This window comes from Nannobrachium achirus, assembly GCF_963921795.1.
Source record: "Nannobrachium achirus genome assembly, chromosome: 3".
NCBI lineage: Eukaryota > Metazoa > Chordata > Actinopteri > Myctophiformes > Myctophidae > Nannobrachium > Nannobrachium achirus.
Genome location: NC_137812.1, coordinates 16143700 through 16163152, shown reverse-complemented (window position 1 = coordinate 16163152; position 19453 = coordinate 16143700). Strand labels below are relative to the sequence as shown.

At 41.1% G+C, this 19453-nt stretch overlaps 1 protein-coding gene across 1 annotated transcript in view; it reads right to left on the bottom strand.

Moving 5' to 3' along the window:
- The window catches only part of tpo (thyroid peroxidase), a gene marked incomplete at both ends in the record, with an annotated part of 38017 nt that overhangs the window by 12213 nt on the left and 6351 nt on the right, over nucleotides 1–19453 (bottom strand). The window contains 2 exons of the mRNA XM_080722361.1: nucleotides 16771–17008; nucleotides 18022–18192. Coding sequence (XP_080578487.1) covers nucleotides 16771–17008; nucleotides 18022–18192 — 409 coding nt within the window. The remainder of the gene's footprint in view (nucleotides 1–16770; nucleotides 17009–18021; nucleotides 18193–19453) is intronic.

The window sequence follows — 19453 nt, the reverse complement described above, 5'->3', positions numbered from 1 at the left end:
TAAACCCCTGTAAGCCCAGATATCTGCCTGGTTTTCCTATTCATTCCAGGTGATTGGAGAATACATGCTTTCATTCTATATGACTGTTAATTCATTTACACTGCATCCATACTCATTTGTTTTAATCTCATGCATGTGACATTTTGTGTAAAATAAATGTGTGTAATAAAAAATCAAACCTCGGTTCGAAGTGAAGCGGTGAACTTTTTTTCTATGTGTTCTAGAGTTATGAACTCTGTGATCTATACATTATTTATATTCTGAATGAATGAATGAATGATTTTATCTGGAGGGCCGAATTGTCATGTGAAGATTGACCAATCCTCAAAGTATCCAATCATCAGACCGGGACGGACACTACACACATACGTACGGATGGACGTACGGACGTACGGACGGACGTACGTACGGACGGACGGACGGACGGACGGACGGACGGACGGACGGGCGGACGGACTTGACAGATAAAACCTGTTCATTCTGAACTGAAATGGCCATATATGGACATGGGACACACATCTTGCTTTTTGAAAAAGCCTATTCATTCTGGACTGATATTCTGGATGTACGGGACAGAAAAAACCTGTTCATCCTGGACTGGAGTGACCATATATGGACATGAGGTGACATACATTTTGTTTTTGAAAAAGCCTGTTCATTCTGGACTGAAATGACCATATATGGGCGTGGGACACACAAAGCCACTCATTGGAAGCGGTTTTCACCGCTTCAAAAATCATCTGTTGACATTAAGAAATAGTCTGTGATATTTCCAAACATTGTCAAATCAAGTGTCGAACTAGAAAGATGACATTCTTTGCCATTAGCATTTTCCTCGTTCAAGTCAATGGGGAAAATAGATTCACTAATAAATGAGTATATGGCCATATATGGAGATCAATGTCAGTCCTTGTCCATTTTCTGCCCATAGCCTATATGGAGATCCCTGATGTCATCAATATTAAGCCCATATCTTGGAAGGCCCATATATGGACATACTCTGTCAGTCTCATGTAGTCTATGATGTTAGTCATCTCCATATTTGTGAAAAGTTAAATATTTGCATTTTCCCATTCAAGACAATGGAGAAAATGTGTATGAAGCCGGTCGATTTGACATGATATGGCCCAAATGAAATAAAGATTACCTAGAAAGATTAATTTCCTTGTAAATTAAGTAAAGCAGATGTTAACAATAATCTGGGTTAATTTGGTTTAAAGGACAACTTTGGTTTTTTACAACAAGGGTTCATATTTTAGATTGTAATTAGAGAAAAGAAAAAGTGAGCGTTAAAATTTTTTCATTTGCTTCGTTCTATTGTTTTATCACGTTTACCGTGCTAAAATGTGGGGCATGCGTACGCATTGGGGCATGCGTACAAGTGGCTAAATATGTAATTAGACACAATAAGCCAGCAGTTTCTTTATTGCTATTTACAGTAACACTTCTAGCCCCCATAAGTCACATCCAACCATGAAAGGTTGCGTTGTATCTTGGGAATGGGCTTATTCTGTGTAAAATTACATATTTAGCCACTTGTACGCATGCCCCCAGCCACTGAAATAAGAATCTCTAAAACAATAGAAAGAAGTAAATGAAATCAATTTAACACTCATCTTTTATATTCTTTAATTACAATCTAAAATATGAACCCTTGTTGTAAAAAACTAAAGTTGTCCTTTAATTTAACACTCTCAGAGTTAATCTATAATGGTCCTTTTGGTAACCAACTCTCCATCGTTTAGCTGGGGACCACCTGGAACCCCCTCAAGGAGCACTGGTGGTCCTCGGACCACTGGTTTAAAACCGCTGATAGTGAAGACGGTCGATCTTGGTGCAATACCAATATAGTCCTGGTCCTTTCTTTTTCCCGTTATCGTCAACTTCTTAAAATAATGGCCTACAGATTTTTGGGAGTAAAATGTGTTTTTTCCAAAATCAGCTCTTCGTGACACTGGCCACCTCTGGTATGAATGTCTATATCCTAATTGAAAAGGATTGTGCTGTTCCCGAATCCCGAGTGAATTCTCAAGCATTTTTTATTTGTTTATGCCGAAGTCTGGAGTAAAGGGTCATTCCCACCAGGCAAGATGAAGATAAAGATAACAAATATCTTTCTCAAATGAAGTGGATGGTATTGGATGGTAGCGTCCAGTGTGGACGCTACAACTAAACCCATTTAGGCCTGATCTAGGTTTTTTTTTTAAATGCATATATGTCCTCCCTATGTATTTTTTGTTACTTCCTGAAAGCCTCAGAATCAAAAGGCCCAATTGAAATGCATAATGACATCACATTCACAAGAATCATCGCAAACATCGATCATCCCCTCCCCTTTTTACCATTCATCAACACTGTGTGTGTGTGTGTGTGTGTGTGTGTGTGTGTGTGTGTGTGTGTGTGTGTGTGTGTGTGTGTGTGTGTGTGTGTGTGTGTGTGTGTGACTGTGTGACTGTGTGTGGCTAACTTCAGCTGCCCACCAGAAAACCAGGCATACTTGGAAGAATAGGTGGGTGTGTGGCCGCATAAAAACATAATTTTAACACTTTTCATTACAATCATAACACCTGATGATTATGTTGCAGGGGGGAATCACAGCACAGTGTCTTTAAGTGTGTGTGAACCTTTTAAGTTGCTGATTTGGGGCTAATATTTGATTTAGGGTTCAGACCTTTTCGAATGACAACTTGAGGAAACAAAAAAGGTTAGTTTTAGTTGACCCTCATACGGTCTGGAGTCATAGATTTTAACCAAATATAGGACGACACAGGGCACTGTGTGCCTGTGTGTGTGTGTGTGTGTGTGTGTGTGTGTGTGTGTGTGTGTGTGTGTGTGTGTGTGCGTGCTTGTGTGTGTGCGTGCGTGCGTGCGTGTGCGTGTGCGTGTGCGTGCGTGCGTGCGTGCGTGCGCGCGTGTGTGTGTGTTTGTGACGGGTAGTGCTGGAACAGTGGGTGGAGAGTGGGTGGGTCCTGGTTAACCTATAACTGAGCACTGTTCTGTCCTGTGTGGATCTGGGACAGTCTAGGAACAGGCTACTGTCTATCAAGTCATCATTACCAGTGTTCTACTGAACTCAAGACAATATAACAGTCCTCAAACGTTGTCGACAAGCACAGTGGACCGGAAGGAGAGGAACTGTTTCTAAAAGAGAGATGTCATCCAACAGCTTTTTAATAGAGTCAGAAGAAGCCATGCTGAAGCAGCCTGTGATTAAGTTACACGGAATAGGTGAGTGCAAGTTTTTACGTCACTGTGTTTTTCAATCATTCAAGATTTATTCATTTGTTATACTCATTTGTTATACTCATTTGCAGTGTTGTCAAGTACTATTTATTACAATGCAATTAAACAACATCCCTGTTGAAGATAAATGACATCTAGGAATTAAAAAAACAATAAAAGGCATACGTGTGAGTAAGTAAATATTCAGAGACCATTGTGGGCTGTTTTAAATGCTTTCACATCATGTCAATCCTACACTTACGGCTCAAAGGAATGCTTCATTTGGCACTATAGACAGATGGAAATAGGTTATATTCTATCTGAGATGAGCGCATTAATTTGTCCAATACAAAAAAGGTGTCCAAAACCGTTCCCTTTTTTATTGCTATTCTATTTTTATAGGTGATTATTTGTATCGGCTAATTTTCACAATATTTGCGTCTTTCTCAAATAATATTCGATTTGACATTAGAGCTGTTCGGGTTGGAGTTACTTAAATAATTATATTTATACTTTTACTCAAGTACATTTTGAGACAGAGTGTGTCTTGTGGTATTGATACTTTTACAACAACTGGGAGTAGTTCTTCCATCACTGCACATGTAGTATCACACACATACTGTACATAGTACTGTATACACACACATGCAGACACACACGCAGACACACATGCAAACACACACACAAACACACACACATACACACGCACGCACGCACGCACGCACGCACGCACGCACGCGCGCGCACGCACACACACACACACACACACACACACACACACACACACACACACACACACACACACACACACACACACACACACACACCTGATAAGGTTACGGTCACATGCCCCTATTAGTCAAACACACAGCCATAACCATGACCCTTGAGAGGCTGCTGTTAAGAGCGCCGAGAGTGCGAGCCAGATGTTTGTCAGTGTCGGGGTTCCCACCTGCTCTGCTGTACTACGCAACCTTATGTACAGGTTTATGTGTAGGTTAATGACAACATTGCTGTTATAACGGACCCTACACGCAGTTCTGTCAGGTTCTCATCTAGACTGTGGAACCATTAGCGCCATTAGAACCATGTCTAAAACTGAATTTTTGGGCTTGGTGCTTTGTGCTTTTATTTTTTTATTTTTTTATTACTTGTTCTTGTATTGTTTTATTACTTGTTCTTGTATTGTTTTATTACTTGTTCTTGTATTGTTTTATTATTTGTTCTTGTATTGTTTTATTGTATTGTAACTGATATGGATCTTCCTGGGTCTGAAATAAAGATTGAATTGAATTGAATTGAACTGAATTTAATTTAATTGAACATGCTTACAGAGTGTTATAAATTTAAAGTTAAAAGTCCCTACACAGAGTCGAATACACTGACAGTACCACTCGACACAGTGCACGTACACATGTGTAGTATTTGGAAACACAAGACGCAGCTGACCCTCCGGACAGAGGCCTCTTTAAGACTTGCTCCAGATATATGGCGGCCAGTGACAGTAATTGAACTATTGACCCACACGTACACACCAACATTGACCATAGGTCAATAGGCTCTCACAGTGGGCTTGGTGTATGCTGTACATCTGTGTGCAAAATGTCTTCTTTATGGATTATCCATGTGTCCAAAAAACTAACTTCAGGCAGAGTTAAGGAAATTACAGAAACAATGTAAAAGGTCTCCATAACCATTAACAAGGCATGATAGAGCCCATAGCCACACCTTTTCTCTGCAGAAAAACTAAAAACAAACAAACAAACAAAAATGGAACATAATATATGTTGGAACATATAAAGGTTGGTCAGCACCAACTCAGCCAGGGCGATGATGACGCTATGATCAGTGGCGTCAGTTCAGCAGAAGCTAGGGTATGGCAAAGATGGGAGTCCTCATGGAAAAGAGGCATTACATTTAACACGGTTCTATTGTGAAAATAGCAGATCTACATGCTCACAACGCCTCGCGCTGCGAGACGTTGTGAGCATGTAGATCGGCTATTTTCAAAATGTCTGAAATAAAAACCGAATGGTTGTTCAAGTGCAGCAAAACTTAGCATGCTAGTAAACGTGCCACATTCAACAATAATGCATTGCACCTGTGGAACCTGGGAATATACCATCTTGTCAAGATGGGGAGAATAAAAGTGTGGAGAATATAATTATAATACCTTGTTAAAGTGACCACTAACCCTAACCCTTTTGTTAAATTTTGCATTTTTTTATTTGCACTTTTATTTTCCCCCTGGACCCAGGGTATGGCAGCTGCATACCCCTGCCATACCCAATTGACGCCCCTGGCTATGATGGGATAGAATTTGCATTTGAATAGATAAAAAAAAGAAACTCCTGAAATAAAGGCTTTTTAACTTTCCCCCAAGTGTTCCTTGGTCTAACCTTTTTTTACATTTATTTTGCCACCTGTGCACCAAAGAGAACCTTTACTCATCAGCCAAACAGATGCACAGATTCTTCTCTCTTCTTTCTACATAATAATCTTTCTTATTGAGGACAACCAAAGTGTGCCTTTATCGGCTGAGCGAATAATGACTGAGGAGTCAAGACAGGGTCTGAAATTCCCCCCCCCAGAAACGATGTACTGTAGGCTAAAAACATCGTACCAAGTACAGTGCAACTCAGGTCCATTTTACTAAGTATAAGTGGTTAAAAGTGACATTGGTAAATTGATCCAAATGTTATCAAAGTATTCTGAGGCAGCCCTGGACTTGCATCACAGCTAGACTCTAGAGTGCTTGACAACCTCGACAACCTCGAAATTCTGTGCTGATGGATGTGGATTGATGGATGGATGGATGGGTGGGTGGGTAGGTGGGTGGGTGGATGGAGTGTAGTGTAGCTGATGGTGTAGTTTTCTACGAGGGCATCATCCTCATGAAGGACCACTGAATGTCCCTTCAACTAAATCCTCCACCCTCCTCCCCAGATGATTGGCCTGATCTGCAACATTGTTTTTTACAAGTTGGTATTACAACACAGCTTGCATGTTATCTCAAAACATTAATTATACTATTGTATCCTTTTTTTCCTCTCCTCATTCTCCATCTCAGATGTCTTTCCTGCCGAACTACCACTGAAGAAACATGTCTACAGCAAAAACAGTCACCTAAAACATCACCAGAGAATGCATACAGGAAAGAAGCCCTACGACTGTGACCAGTGTGGGAAACGGTTCAGCCAGAGCAGTCATCTCAAACGTCACCAGAGAATTCATACAGGAGAGAAACCCTACGACTGTGACCAGTGTGGGAAACGGTTCAGCAGTAACAGTGATCTCAAAAGTCACCAGAGAATTCATACAGGAGAGAAACCCTACGACTGTGACCAGTGTGGGAAACGGTTCAGCAGTAACAGTGATCTCAAACGTCACCAGAGAACTCATACAGGAGAGAAACCCTACGACTGTGACCAGTGTGGGTCAAGGTTCAGCAGTAACAGTAATCTCAAACGTCACCAGAGAACTCATACAGGAGAGAAGCCCTACCACTGTGACCAGTGTGGGGAACGGTTCAGCCGGAGCAGTCACCTCAAACATCACCAGAGAATTCATACTGGGTTGAAGTCCTACCAGTGTGAACAGTGTGGGTCAAGGTTCAGCTGTAGCAGTGATCTCAAACAACATGAGATAACTCATACAGGAGAGAAGCCCTACAACTGTGACCAGTGTGGCAAAGGGTTCAGCAGGAGCATTCATCTCAAACAACATGAGAGAACTCATAGAGGAGTAAAGCCTCCTCTCTGTGACCAGGGGACTGTTTCACAAAACCTAGATAGCAGATTAAACTGGGAATTATCAGCTATCCTGGATGAATTTATCTTGGTTTAGCCATGAATTGGTTTTTATGAAAGCTGAGTTATCTCAATTAATTTATCCAGTTAACCTGTTGTTATCCATGTTGTTATTTCATGAAAGCAATGCTATATGTTAGTTACCACGGAAATTTAGCTGTGAAGTTAGCCTGGTCCAGACCATATTTTACCACTTATGGGCGACCTATTTTAGCCTAGGCCTATTTATGTAATATTTATAAATGGCATGTCACAATCACTGGAGATGAAGCACAGGAATATCTATCAATTACTCATTATACCAGTGAGATTTGTTTTATTTTCGCTGCTTAGTTGTTTATAAGCTTCTGTCATATTATTTCCTGGACTATGGATATGATTTATCCTGAGGAGTTATTGAATTACTTTTGATTGTTTGGATTGATTTATGAACATAATGGATGTGTGTGCGTGTAGGCCTACAGGAAGTACAATACTGAGCGTTGTGAAGATGTCACTTGAATTTAATGTGTTACTGTGCATGGTGGAGTGATCTATTCAAATAGATTATACTAAACTGGGCTTTTATTTTTCAAATCATGCAATTCAATATAATTTAGAAAACTCCATAATTTGATCCAAACCACTTAAACCCTCAATTAGTCAAACACACCATACAACTGTAGTTGGTACGCTCTTTTTTTACTTTTAGGCCTACACCTACAGCCAAATCTATAGACAATCTACAAGCTTGCAATGTGACGCATGTAAGCTTGTAGATCAGCTATTTTTTTCTGTTTTGATGTATTTATTTACTGTAAAAATACAGTATTTCACATAAACTTATATTAACAGTAATTTATAGTAATTTAAAAAGGCCTTACATTAATTAACGGTAAAGTAAGGATTACAGTAATTAACTGCAGCATTGGTTTATAGTAATAATATATTGTAAATAAATACAGTTTATTAGCTAGAACAGCTGCTGCCAATAAATTACTGTAATTCTGCAGTGAAAAGGGTTACAGTGTAGGCTACTGTCCATCCGTCAGTCCGTCCATCCGTGCATCCATGCGTGCGCGTGCGTACTTGCGTCCGTCCGTTACCAGCTAATCTTCGGCGTAGTTGGCCCAGTCGCGGCCAAAATGTGCACACACACTCCCTGGATGCCAATTCAGAACCTCTGCCCCGCATTTCTCACATGGGCCTGTTCTAGCCCCACCAGGGGGGGCGATTTTTGCAAGACTAACTTTTGCAAAGTAATCCTACAGATTTTTTCCAATAATCACGCAAATCGTAGACAGTATCTCTACAGTCATGTGATCAACATGTATCTGTCCGATTTCACCTGCTTCTAATGATATCAACGCACTTAATGCGAAATATTCACGTGCTTTCAGACTCTTCAATGCAGAAAGTATCCAGGATACTTGGATATTCAGTATCCAATAACTCACCAATGCAGAGATATTAGTAGTAAAATGTCGACATCTAGTGGTCAACCTCAGAGGAGCGCAAAAATAAAACCTGAGGTGACTCCCAGCCTCGAACCAGATGCCAAGTGTGCTCTGTTCCCCAGTGTAACGCTCCACGCCACTGACCCCGACGGAGCGGCGCGGTATTGGGCGCCGATGAGCCCCGTGAGTCGCCACCGAGGCGAGCACTAGCGAGCCGAGTTGCCGCGACGAACGGTGCGAACGGCGCCCAATCCCACTCAGCCGCGTTACCGAGTTATGTGCCGTTATGGACAGAATAGTAAATATTCAGTCCCTCACTATCAACATCTACCCCACTATCCACGTCATAGATATCCACGTCATAGATAAATGCACAAAAAAGGAGTCATTTCATCCGTTCATTAGCTCAGTCAGTAGAGCACGGATGCAACAAACCCACGGTTTGGGTTCGATTCCCCTGAGGGGACTAATATTCAAGGCGAGAGATATCGGCGCATGCGTACTTCAAAGTATCCACGGAGGATACTCCTCCGTGGATACCCAGTGCATATTCTCTGCATTCAAACGTCTGAGAAATGGTGAAAAAGTCGGATTGAATGCGAAGAGAGCAGTCGAAGCCGGTGCCGATTTTCCATATTCCATCCTGCTTGGCCTCCTCAAATCATGAACACATCATGCAATTTTGGCAAAATTGTGCGTGCAAAAGGCAGAGGAAGCAATGCCATTTTAAACTTTTCAAATCAGCCTCATGGTGGCGCTATAACAGGCCGATTCCTGTTTTAACCTGCACTGATCAGTGTAAAACTTTGTATGCACTCCCTAAAGGCCAATCTGCATTTTATAGCACCACCAGGAAGCCAAATTATGTAAAATGAAATCTTTATAGTCATGTGATCAAGACGGATCTGTCCAAAATGTCATATTCCATCATAATTGTCAAACATTGGCTTCCAAATTTTGCAGGATTTGGCCATTTTGAACAAAATGATATGGATGCAGCTTGTGATTAAGGAGAAATTCTGCATGCACATTTCCACTAAGTCAAGGAAAACAAATGCCACTTTTTTCACATTGGCCTGTTAGAGCGCCACCAGCAGGTTGACCTTTGCCAAACTAATTTTTTGAACAAAATGCCTCAAATCACGCATGCAGCGTCACGTTGCCGTTAAAGGCTGAAGAAGACACAGCACCCTTTTCACACATTGACCTATTATAGCGCCACCAGGAGGCCACAATAACATACCTGACCTGGTGGAGACCTGTGCTCGGAAGAGCACTGCCTCTAATTGCAACATAAGACTTCAGAATACAGAGAAAAAACTGTCAAGGCTCACTGGAGTGGATTTTTCTGTTAAAACCTTTTAATTAGGGGTGTAACGATACAGTAACTGAATCGAAAAATCTATTTTAATTTGCAACAATCTACTATATCGATATGCAAACAGCAAAATGTACTTTGTATCTTATCGTATCGTTTTACAAAGTGAATGATCGGTATCAAATTGTTTTGAAATGCAAATAATCATTGTATGGATACTAAGTATTTGTGCCTTGTATTTATCAATTTTAAGAAGAAGAATTAAAAAGAGGGGTCTAATTACTTTTCCATTCCATATGGCTACTCTTGGTCTATCGATAAATGTGTGTATTCTTTGTGTTCATGTCAAGGTGTGGGTTTGTCCTTATGATAAAATAATGTCCATGTATTTACAATCACAGTGATTAGTTATTTATATCCATAATCAGTTTTTTTTTCACATAAAAAACTGCACTATAGACACATTTCACACAGATTGAATTTCTATCAAAGAATATTTACTATAAAGATTTTAAATCATTGATCGAATCGTATCGCATCGCCATGAATGATGTGATACCATGATACCATGAATACAACTTAACCCATTTAGGCCTGACCTAGGTTTTTTGAAAAAACAACAAATATTATTCAAAAGATTACAAAAACAAATATGTTGCTACATACTGTACATGTACTGTACTACACCAAAATGTGTTCCCGGCCTGAATGGAGAGATATTTTTGTACTTTATTATCATATATGCATATATGTCTTCCCTATGTATTGTTTGTTACTTCCTGAAAGCCTCACAATCAAAAGGCCCAATTGAAATACATAATGACATCACATTCACAAACATCATCGCAAACATCGATCATCCCCTCCCCTTTTTACCATTCATCAACACTGTGTGTGTGTGTGTGTGTGTGTGTGTGTGTGTGTGTGTGTGTGTGTGTGGCTAACTTCAGCTGGGTTACCACCCACCAGAAAACCAGGCATACTTGGAAGAATAGGTGGGTGTGTGGTCACATAAACACATAATTTTAACACTTATATACACTATATATATATATATATATATATATATATATATATATATATATATATATTATATATATATATTATAATCATAACACCTGATGATTATGTTGCAAAGGGGGGGGGGGGGATCACAGCACAGTGTCTTTAAGTGTGTGTGAACCTTTTAGGTTGCTGATTTGGGGCTAATATTTGATTTAGGGTTCAGACCTTTTCGAATGACAACTTGAGGAAACAAAAAAGGTTTGTTTTAGTTGACCCTCATACGGACTGTCTGGAGTCAGTAGATTTTAGTTGGACGCCACAGGGCACTGTGTGCCTGTATGTGTGTGTGTGTGTGTGTGTGTGTGTGTGTGTGTGTGTGTGTGTGTGTGTGTGTGTGTGTGTGTGTGTGTGTGTGTGTGTGTGTGTGTGTGTGTGTGTGTGCCTGTGCGTGTGCGTGCATGAGTGCATGTGTGTGTGTTTGTATAGTGCTGTGGGTGGAGAGTGGGTGGGTCCTGGTTAACCTATAACTGAGCACTGTTCTGTCCTGTGTGGATCTGGGACAGTCTAGGAATAGGCTACTCGCTACTGTCTATCAAGTCACCAGTGTTCTACTGAACTCAAGACAATATAACAGACCTCAAACGTCGTTGACAAGCACAGTGGACCGGAAGGAGAGAAACTGTTTCTAAAAGAGAGATGTCATCCAACAGCTTTTTAACAGAGTCAGAAGAAGCCATGCTGAAGCAGCCTGTGATTAAGTTACATGGAATAGGTGAGGGCAAGTTTTTACGTCACTGTGTTTTTCAATCATTCAAGATGTATTCATTTGTTATACTCATTTGCAGTGTTGTCAAGTACTATTTATTACAATGCAATTAAACAACATCCCTGTTGAAGATAAATTACATCTAGGAATTAAACAAACAAAAAAAGGCATACGTGTGAGTAAGTAAATATTCAGAGACCATTGTGGGTTTTAAATGCTTACACATCATGTCGATCCTACACTTACGGCTCACAGGAATGCTTCATTTGGCACTATAGACAGATGGAAATAGGTTATATTCTATCTCAGATGAGCGTATTAATTTGTCCAATACAAAAAAGGTGTTGCTATAGTGTATATGTTTTTGCTGTCAGTTGGAAACATTGTGTCCAAAACCATTCCTTTTTTATTGCTATTCTATTTTTTAAATGTGCGTCTTTCTCAAATAATATTTGATTTGACATTAGAGCTGTGCGGGTTGAAGTTATTTAAATAATTATATTTGAATACACTTTTACTCAAGTACATTTTGAGACAGAGTGTGTCTTGTGGTGTTGATACTTTTACAACAACTGGGAGTAGTTCTTCCATCACTGACAATGTTGCACATGTAGTATCACACACATACTGTACATAGTACTGTATACACACACAAACACACACACAGACACATATGCAAACACACACACACACACGCACGCACACGCGCGCGCGCACGCACGCACGCACGCACGCACGCACGCACACACACACACACACACACACACACACACACACACACACACACACACACACACACACACACACACACACACACACACACACACACACACACACACACACACACACCTGATAAGGTTACGGTCACATGCCCCTATTAGTCAAACACACAGCCATAACCATGACCCTTGAGAGGCTGCTGTTATGAGCTCAGAGAGTGCAAGCCAGATGTTTGTCAGTGTCAGGGTTCCCACCTGCTCTGCTGTACTACGCAACCTTATGTGCAGGTTTATGTGTAGGGCATCTGAGTCAGTTAATGACAACATTGCTGTTATAACGGACCCGACACGCAGTTCTGTCAGGTTCTCATCTTGACTGAGGAACCATTAGCGCACATGTCTGAAACTGAATTTTTTGTGCTTTGTGCTTTGATTTTTGATTTTTTTTTATTACTTGTTCTTGTATTGTTTTATTACTTGTTCTTGTATTGTTTTATTGTATTGTAACTGATATGGATCTTCCTGGGTCTGAAATAAAGATTTAATTAAATTAAATTAAATTAAATTAAATTAAATTAAATTTAATTTAATTTAATTTAATTTAACATGCTTACAGAGTGTTATAAATGTAAAGTTAAAAGTCCCTACACAGAGTCGAATACACTGACAGTACCACTCGACACAGTGCACGTACACATAGTATTTGGAAACACAAGACGCAGCTGACCCTCCGGACAGAGGCCTCTTTAAGACTTGCTCCAGATATATGGCGGCCAGTGACAGTAATTGAACTATTGACCCACACGTACACACCAACATTGACCATAGGTCAATAGGCTCTCACAGTGGCCTTGGTGTATGCTGTACATCTGTGTGCAAAATGTCTTCTTTATGGATTATACAAGTATCCAAAAAACTAACTTCAGGCAGAGTTAAAGTTAGGATGGAGTGTAGCTGATGGTGTAGTTTTCTGTGAGGGCATCATCGTCATAAAGGACCACTGAATGTCCCTTCAACTAAATCCTCCACCCTCCTCCCCAGATGATTGGCCTGATCTGCAACATTGTTTTTTACAAGTTGGTATTACAACACAGCTTGCATGTTATCTCAAAACATTAATTATACTTTTGTATCCTTTTTTCCTCTCCTCATTCTCCATCTCAGATGTCTTTCCTGCCCAACTACCACTGAAGAAACATGTCTACAGCAAAAACAGTCACCTGAAACATCAACAGAGAATTCATACAGGAAAGAAGCCCTACTACTGTGACCAGTGTGGGAAACGGTTCAGCCAAAGCAGTCATTTTAAAGTACACCAGAGAATTCATACAGGAGAGAAGCCCTACGACTGTGACCAGTGTGGGAAACAGTTCAGCCAACGCAGTGGTCTCAAACTTCACCAGAGAATTCATACAGGAGAGAAACCCTACGACTGTGACCAATGTGGGAAACGGTTCAGCGGTACCAGTGATCTCAGACGTCACCAGAGAACTCATACAGGAGAGAAGCCCTACCACTGTGACCAGTGTGGGAAAGGGTTCAGCAGGAGCATTCGTCTCAAACTACATGAGAGAACTCATATAGCAGTAAAGCCTCCTCTCTGTGACCAGGGGACTGTTTCACAACACCTAGATAGCAGATCAAACTGGGAATTGTCAGCTATCCTGGATGAATTTATCTTGGTTTAGCCATGAATTGGTTTTATTGAAAGCTGAGTTATCTCAATTCGCAATGTGACATTCGCAATGTGACACATGTAAGCTTGTAGATCAGCTATTTTTTTGTGTTTTGATGCATTTATTTACTGTAAAAGACAGTATTTTACAGAAACCTCTAATCTATAGTAATTTAAAAAGGCCTTACATTAATAGAGCATCGCAGTTGAAGCCCCACCCCGTCCTCACTCTGGTGTCGGAAGCGTTTTCCGCATTCATTTCTTCCATAGACATTTCATAAAGTATTTATTTAAAAGTTTTTAAGCCTTGGACAAAGCCACCTCGGCTGGAGAGGGATCATGTCAATATTCACATTTTTTTGAATGCAAAGATTAATTAGAAAGCTGAAAAAAAGGGCAGGGTACAAGACTGTGTACATCATTATTTTTAAAATTGCGGAAACTACACTCCCAGAATGCATTGCGAATGTTGTTGTTGTTTCCTGAAATAAAGCCCTTAAATCACGCTCAGTTTAGTTATCCAGGCCAGCATATGGCCTGAAATGTAGTGATTGTCATCTCTGTGGACGCTCTTATCGTCATCCTTAACTTAGTGCATCATATTTGTAAAAGAAAGACGATCGCTCACGGAGTTCTGGTGACGTGCAATAATCCGCCGGGAAGACAGGGGGCAGTAGCTACTTCCGCGGTGACCGCAAGATACATGAAAGAAGAAGAAGCTAGACCAATCACAGACGTCGATTTCACCGGATGTACATGTTTAGCAGTATGGGAAATGCAGTTCTTCTCCGTGCGATCTTGATTAAAACGTGTTTTTACTAAAACTAGAGTGATTGCATACATACTCGGGGGTTCTACAGGAGCATATAGAACCATTTTACAACCACCAGCCTAGTGGTAAGTGTACATTGAATTGCTACGACTTTGTGGCTGATAATGAAAAACGCTATGGTGAAAATGAATGGGTTGTTTACTTCCGACACCGCACTGCGATGCTCTATAAACTATAAGGTAAGGATTACAGTAATTAACTGTAGCATTGGTTTCTAGTAATATACTGTAATTAAATACAGTTCATTAGCTAGAACAGCTGCTGCCAATAAATTACTGTAATTCTGCAATCCGTGCATTTTTCTGTTAAAACCTTTTAATTAGGGGTGTAACGATACAGTAACTGAATAATTTGCAAAGATCTACTATATCGATATGCAAACAGCAAAATTTACTTTAATAATAGTTACCTACTCCTCCCGCGAGGGAAATTCAGTATTTGCAGCCCAACCCAGCTGCTTCGCAGCCCACAAGGAGCGCGTGAGCAATTAGGGGTTAAGAGTCTTGCTCAGGGACACACATCGACATTGCTATCCTGGCCGGGAATCGAACCAGGGAAAACCAGGGGAACTGGTTCCCCAGGCAGGCTCCTTAAACATTCAGCTATAACTTTGTATCCCATCGTATTGTTTTACAACGTGAATAATCGGTATCAAATTGTTTTGCAATGTAAATGATCATAGTATGGATAGTATTTGTGCCTTGTATATATCAATTTTAAGAAGAAGAATTAAAAAGAGGGGTCTAATTACTTTTCTATTCCATATAGCTACTCTTGGTCTATCATTAATGTGTGTAATCTCTGTGTTCATGTCAAGGTGTGGGTTTGTCCATGTAAGAGCCATTTGAGCCATTCTGTTATTTGCTGATGTCACTAAAGTGAAGGCCATGGTCACACCCTAATTGTCTAGGTATTTAACCACTCTGTAATCAGCCTCAGGTGTTGCCAGTGGCAGAGGCAAACAGTTTGTGACTGTGTTCAGGAGCTGTGGTCTGTATAGAGTCTTTGACTGTCATTTATTTACTTTATTTATATGTCAAGTATAGCACTTAGGCTAATAAATATTATAATTTATGCACTCAATGGATGTCTGGACTTCAGTCATTTGAATACACGTCAGAACTTCCCTTGGCAACCTGTAGTACCCAGAGTATAGGACTTTGGGCACTACAGTCCATAATGATTAAATAATGTCCATGAATTTGCAATCACAGTGATTAGTTATTTATATCCATAATCATTTTTTTTTTCACATAAACTGACACATTTCACACAGATTTAATTTCTTTCAAAAATAGTTACTATATCGATTTTAAATCATTGAATCGAAACATATCGCATATGTAAAAAAAAAAAAACAATGTCATGAATCCTTGAAGAACTAAAACCTTGAAGAACTACATTAACCCCAGGCCTGAACACAATATGACGCAATATTTTATGCTTTAAATATAAAAAAAATAACAGATATACAAGCTCACAGCGCGGCACCGAGTGCCGCGCTGCGAGCTTGTAGATCTGCTATTTTTGAAAAATCGTGAAAATTAGAATTTTGACCCGATTCTATAAGTGTCTTTTGAATCCTTCTAAGTCATCTTTCTAGGTCAGCAATCTGGCCGGCCATCGTCAAAGAAAAGGTCCTTTTCACTTAACTGGAGCTCAGTTGGTCTGTTCTTGAGAGACTACTATGTCAGTGGTTCTCAAACCTTTTCATGTGAAGGACCCCCAACATGATATGTATTTGGCCACGGACCCCCATCTCAAAGTATTTAGTTCCAGGGACCACCCAGAAGCAAAATTTGAGTTACAAACCTTCACTTTGAAAATGCATTATTCAAAGATTTGCACACATTTTCACCACTCTTTTCAAAAATAGCAGATCTACAAGCTCGCAGCGCGGCACTCGGTGCCGCGCTGTGAGCTTGTATATCTGCTATTTTTCACTGGTTAAAGCATTCAATCATTTCTAGGCCTAAATGAACACGTACCTGTCTCCGTCGCGTATGGCTTTCATCTGCTTCCCGATCAGGCAGGCAAACAGCGGTCCGGTCCTGGCGCCAGGCAGCGGCTCTTCAAGCAGCCCTCCGAGCCACACGTCTATGTTGTCTGGCTGTTTGTACAGCCTCATGATCTCCTCCACTACTCTGGCGTCTCTCACAACACCTCCGAGGTCCTCTGGTGTGGCTGTTGTCTTCAGTCCACAGAATGCTCTCCAGGCATTGTAGCCTGGAACAAAGTTGTCATTCTTTAGCATTTATTTTATTATTAAAACTTTTTATTTCATTTCAATCTCATTTTGGTTTTGATCACGTTTTAAAGTGGTTTTGGTGGTTGGTGTCCGTCTGTATGTCCGCCCCGCAGAGCTTGGCATTGGCCAAGCTTTGTGGGATGCTTAATGACATAAAAGCTCATAAAAGGGGCGGGCGGCTGGCTCACTTCACCCTGTGGAAGGGTTGTTAAAGTACACCCGCAGTACTTTCACAATGGAAACCTCCTGTTGTACGATAGTATCTGTGGGGGAGTTGTTAAAGGCTTTCGTTTTATTTGGGTTTTTAGAGTGAGATAGTCGACCAAAGGTTTTCATCATAGTTTTAGTCTATGAAATTAAAACAGCATCAGACATTACCAAAAAGGATTCCAAACACTACAGTAGAGTCAGTACTGCTAGAACCTCACAGCACAAAGGGCTCTAGATGTGACATGGACAGACCACATCAGAAATGCAGTCCTTTACGGGGGACCTACCACGGGTCACAGACAATGTCAAAGAGGGAAGCATGAGGCTGGCATGGGGCACTGCATCAGGCAGCTGGAACTTGTCGCAAGCACTGTGATTACCAACTAGGGCAAAGCCATGAAAGACAAGAAGTGCCCCACCTACGTAGACACACTGCGGCACGACAGCTAAGTTAACAATAACAACACTATAGAGCTCAAGACTGTGACGCACTGACGCTAGCTAGATAGAAGTGTGTGGAGGGCAGTGATCCAGTTGGTGTTGGCTAGACCATACTCACGCATCGCAAGCTTAAGTGCAAGCTCAAGCAAGGCCTCCCCGAAAGCATTGGACCAAAAAAGATTACAACATACAGACGTGCCATCTCAACTCTTCAGTATTTACTGATCTCGGACATGTGCATTTTTGAAATGGCACATCTGTACAAGTTTTCCACCCAACACTGCCAATAGAACCTGCTTCTGGTCTGGACTGAAGTAACTTCCACAGGGAGGAGGCTAACCTGGGAGAGCGTGATCTCGTCCCCGCTGCAGGTTGAGCGAGGCCAGGTCCATCCTGTGTGGAAGGTCCAGAACGAGCAGCCTCTCCGTCAGCTCCTCAGACACCAGCTGCTCTGGGCTCACGGCGGCTGCCGCCGTCCCCAGCACACCCCTGAGGACCGGTTCTATTCCACCTGTTACACCAACAGCACAATGACACCATGAACATAACAATATGCAGTGTGATTCGTATGATCGCGGTCGGATTGGAAACCTTGTACTGTATGTCCAATAGCGTTATTTTTCAGTGAATGGAAAAATAAACTGTCTCATCACAAGCTCTTTTTAATAATAATACAAATAATAATAACTAGAACTGTATTCTGTCGAGGTGCCAAATTGCGCCTCATGCTCAAGCAGGCCACACATGGCCTACTTGTGCGCAAGCAGAGCGCGCCACGAGGTGTGCGCTGCTGGCCTCATGTCCCTAATGTCTTCGCTGTTAATGAAGACATTACCAAGAACGCTCTTGTATACCAAACTCTGCTGACATCATCACCATGCTGGTCCCTCATTGGCTGTAGGGGGACACCTACATACATTAACAGAATCCCAGCCATTTCAGGGCTACGGTCTTCAAAAATCCCAGTCACCTACCGTACATACATACCCAGCCGATTACAGTACTTGTGCGCTCTGCAAGTAGAATAATAATAATAGTACCCAAACTCACTTTACATAAAGAAAAGGAGGTTGAGAAAACAAACAAGTACTATGGATTAAAATTGTAAAAGTAAGTAAGTTACTTTACACCAATGGTTCTCAAAGGTGTTTCCAGGGACTCTGTGGGTTCCTTTAGGGGGGTCTAAATTGACCCATACAAGTCTATAACTCTGACAGTGTACAAATGGAACCAAATGAACCCTGACAGGTTCATTTGGTTCCATTTGTACACTGTCAGAGTTATGGGGGAGACCTTGAAATTTGAAAGTTTGAGAAACACTGCTTTACACCACTGGAGTAGAACCCTGATTGCATGGATAGAAAATAAATGCTCGAGGGACAACTCCCGAACGTCCGGTTCATTCCTGGCCGGTCCAGACCGGCCATTAGGAAAAAAAAAAAAAATCAGCCTTCGTTCCATTTTGGGGGCTGGGCGGCCAACAAAGTAAATCGTCACTGTCGGGCAGAAACCTTGTATCTCCAAGTTTCAAATGTGTACATTTGTTCGCAAAGCAAAGCCCTGCTTCATCATACAAGGCCGTTGCACAAAAGTAGTGAAAACAGCAGATCTACAAGCACACAACGCCTCGCGGTGTGAGGCGTTGTGTGCTTGTAGATCGGCTTTGGTTTTGGACGTACAAGGTTTCCACCCGACAACAACGAAATATAACTAATGTAATTGGCCCACTTGTCACTTGTCATGATCTGAAATGGCAAATCTTTGAGTAGCAG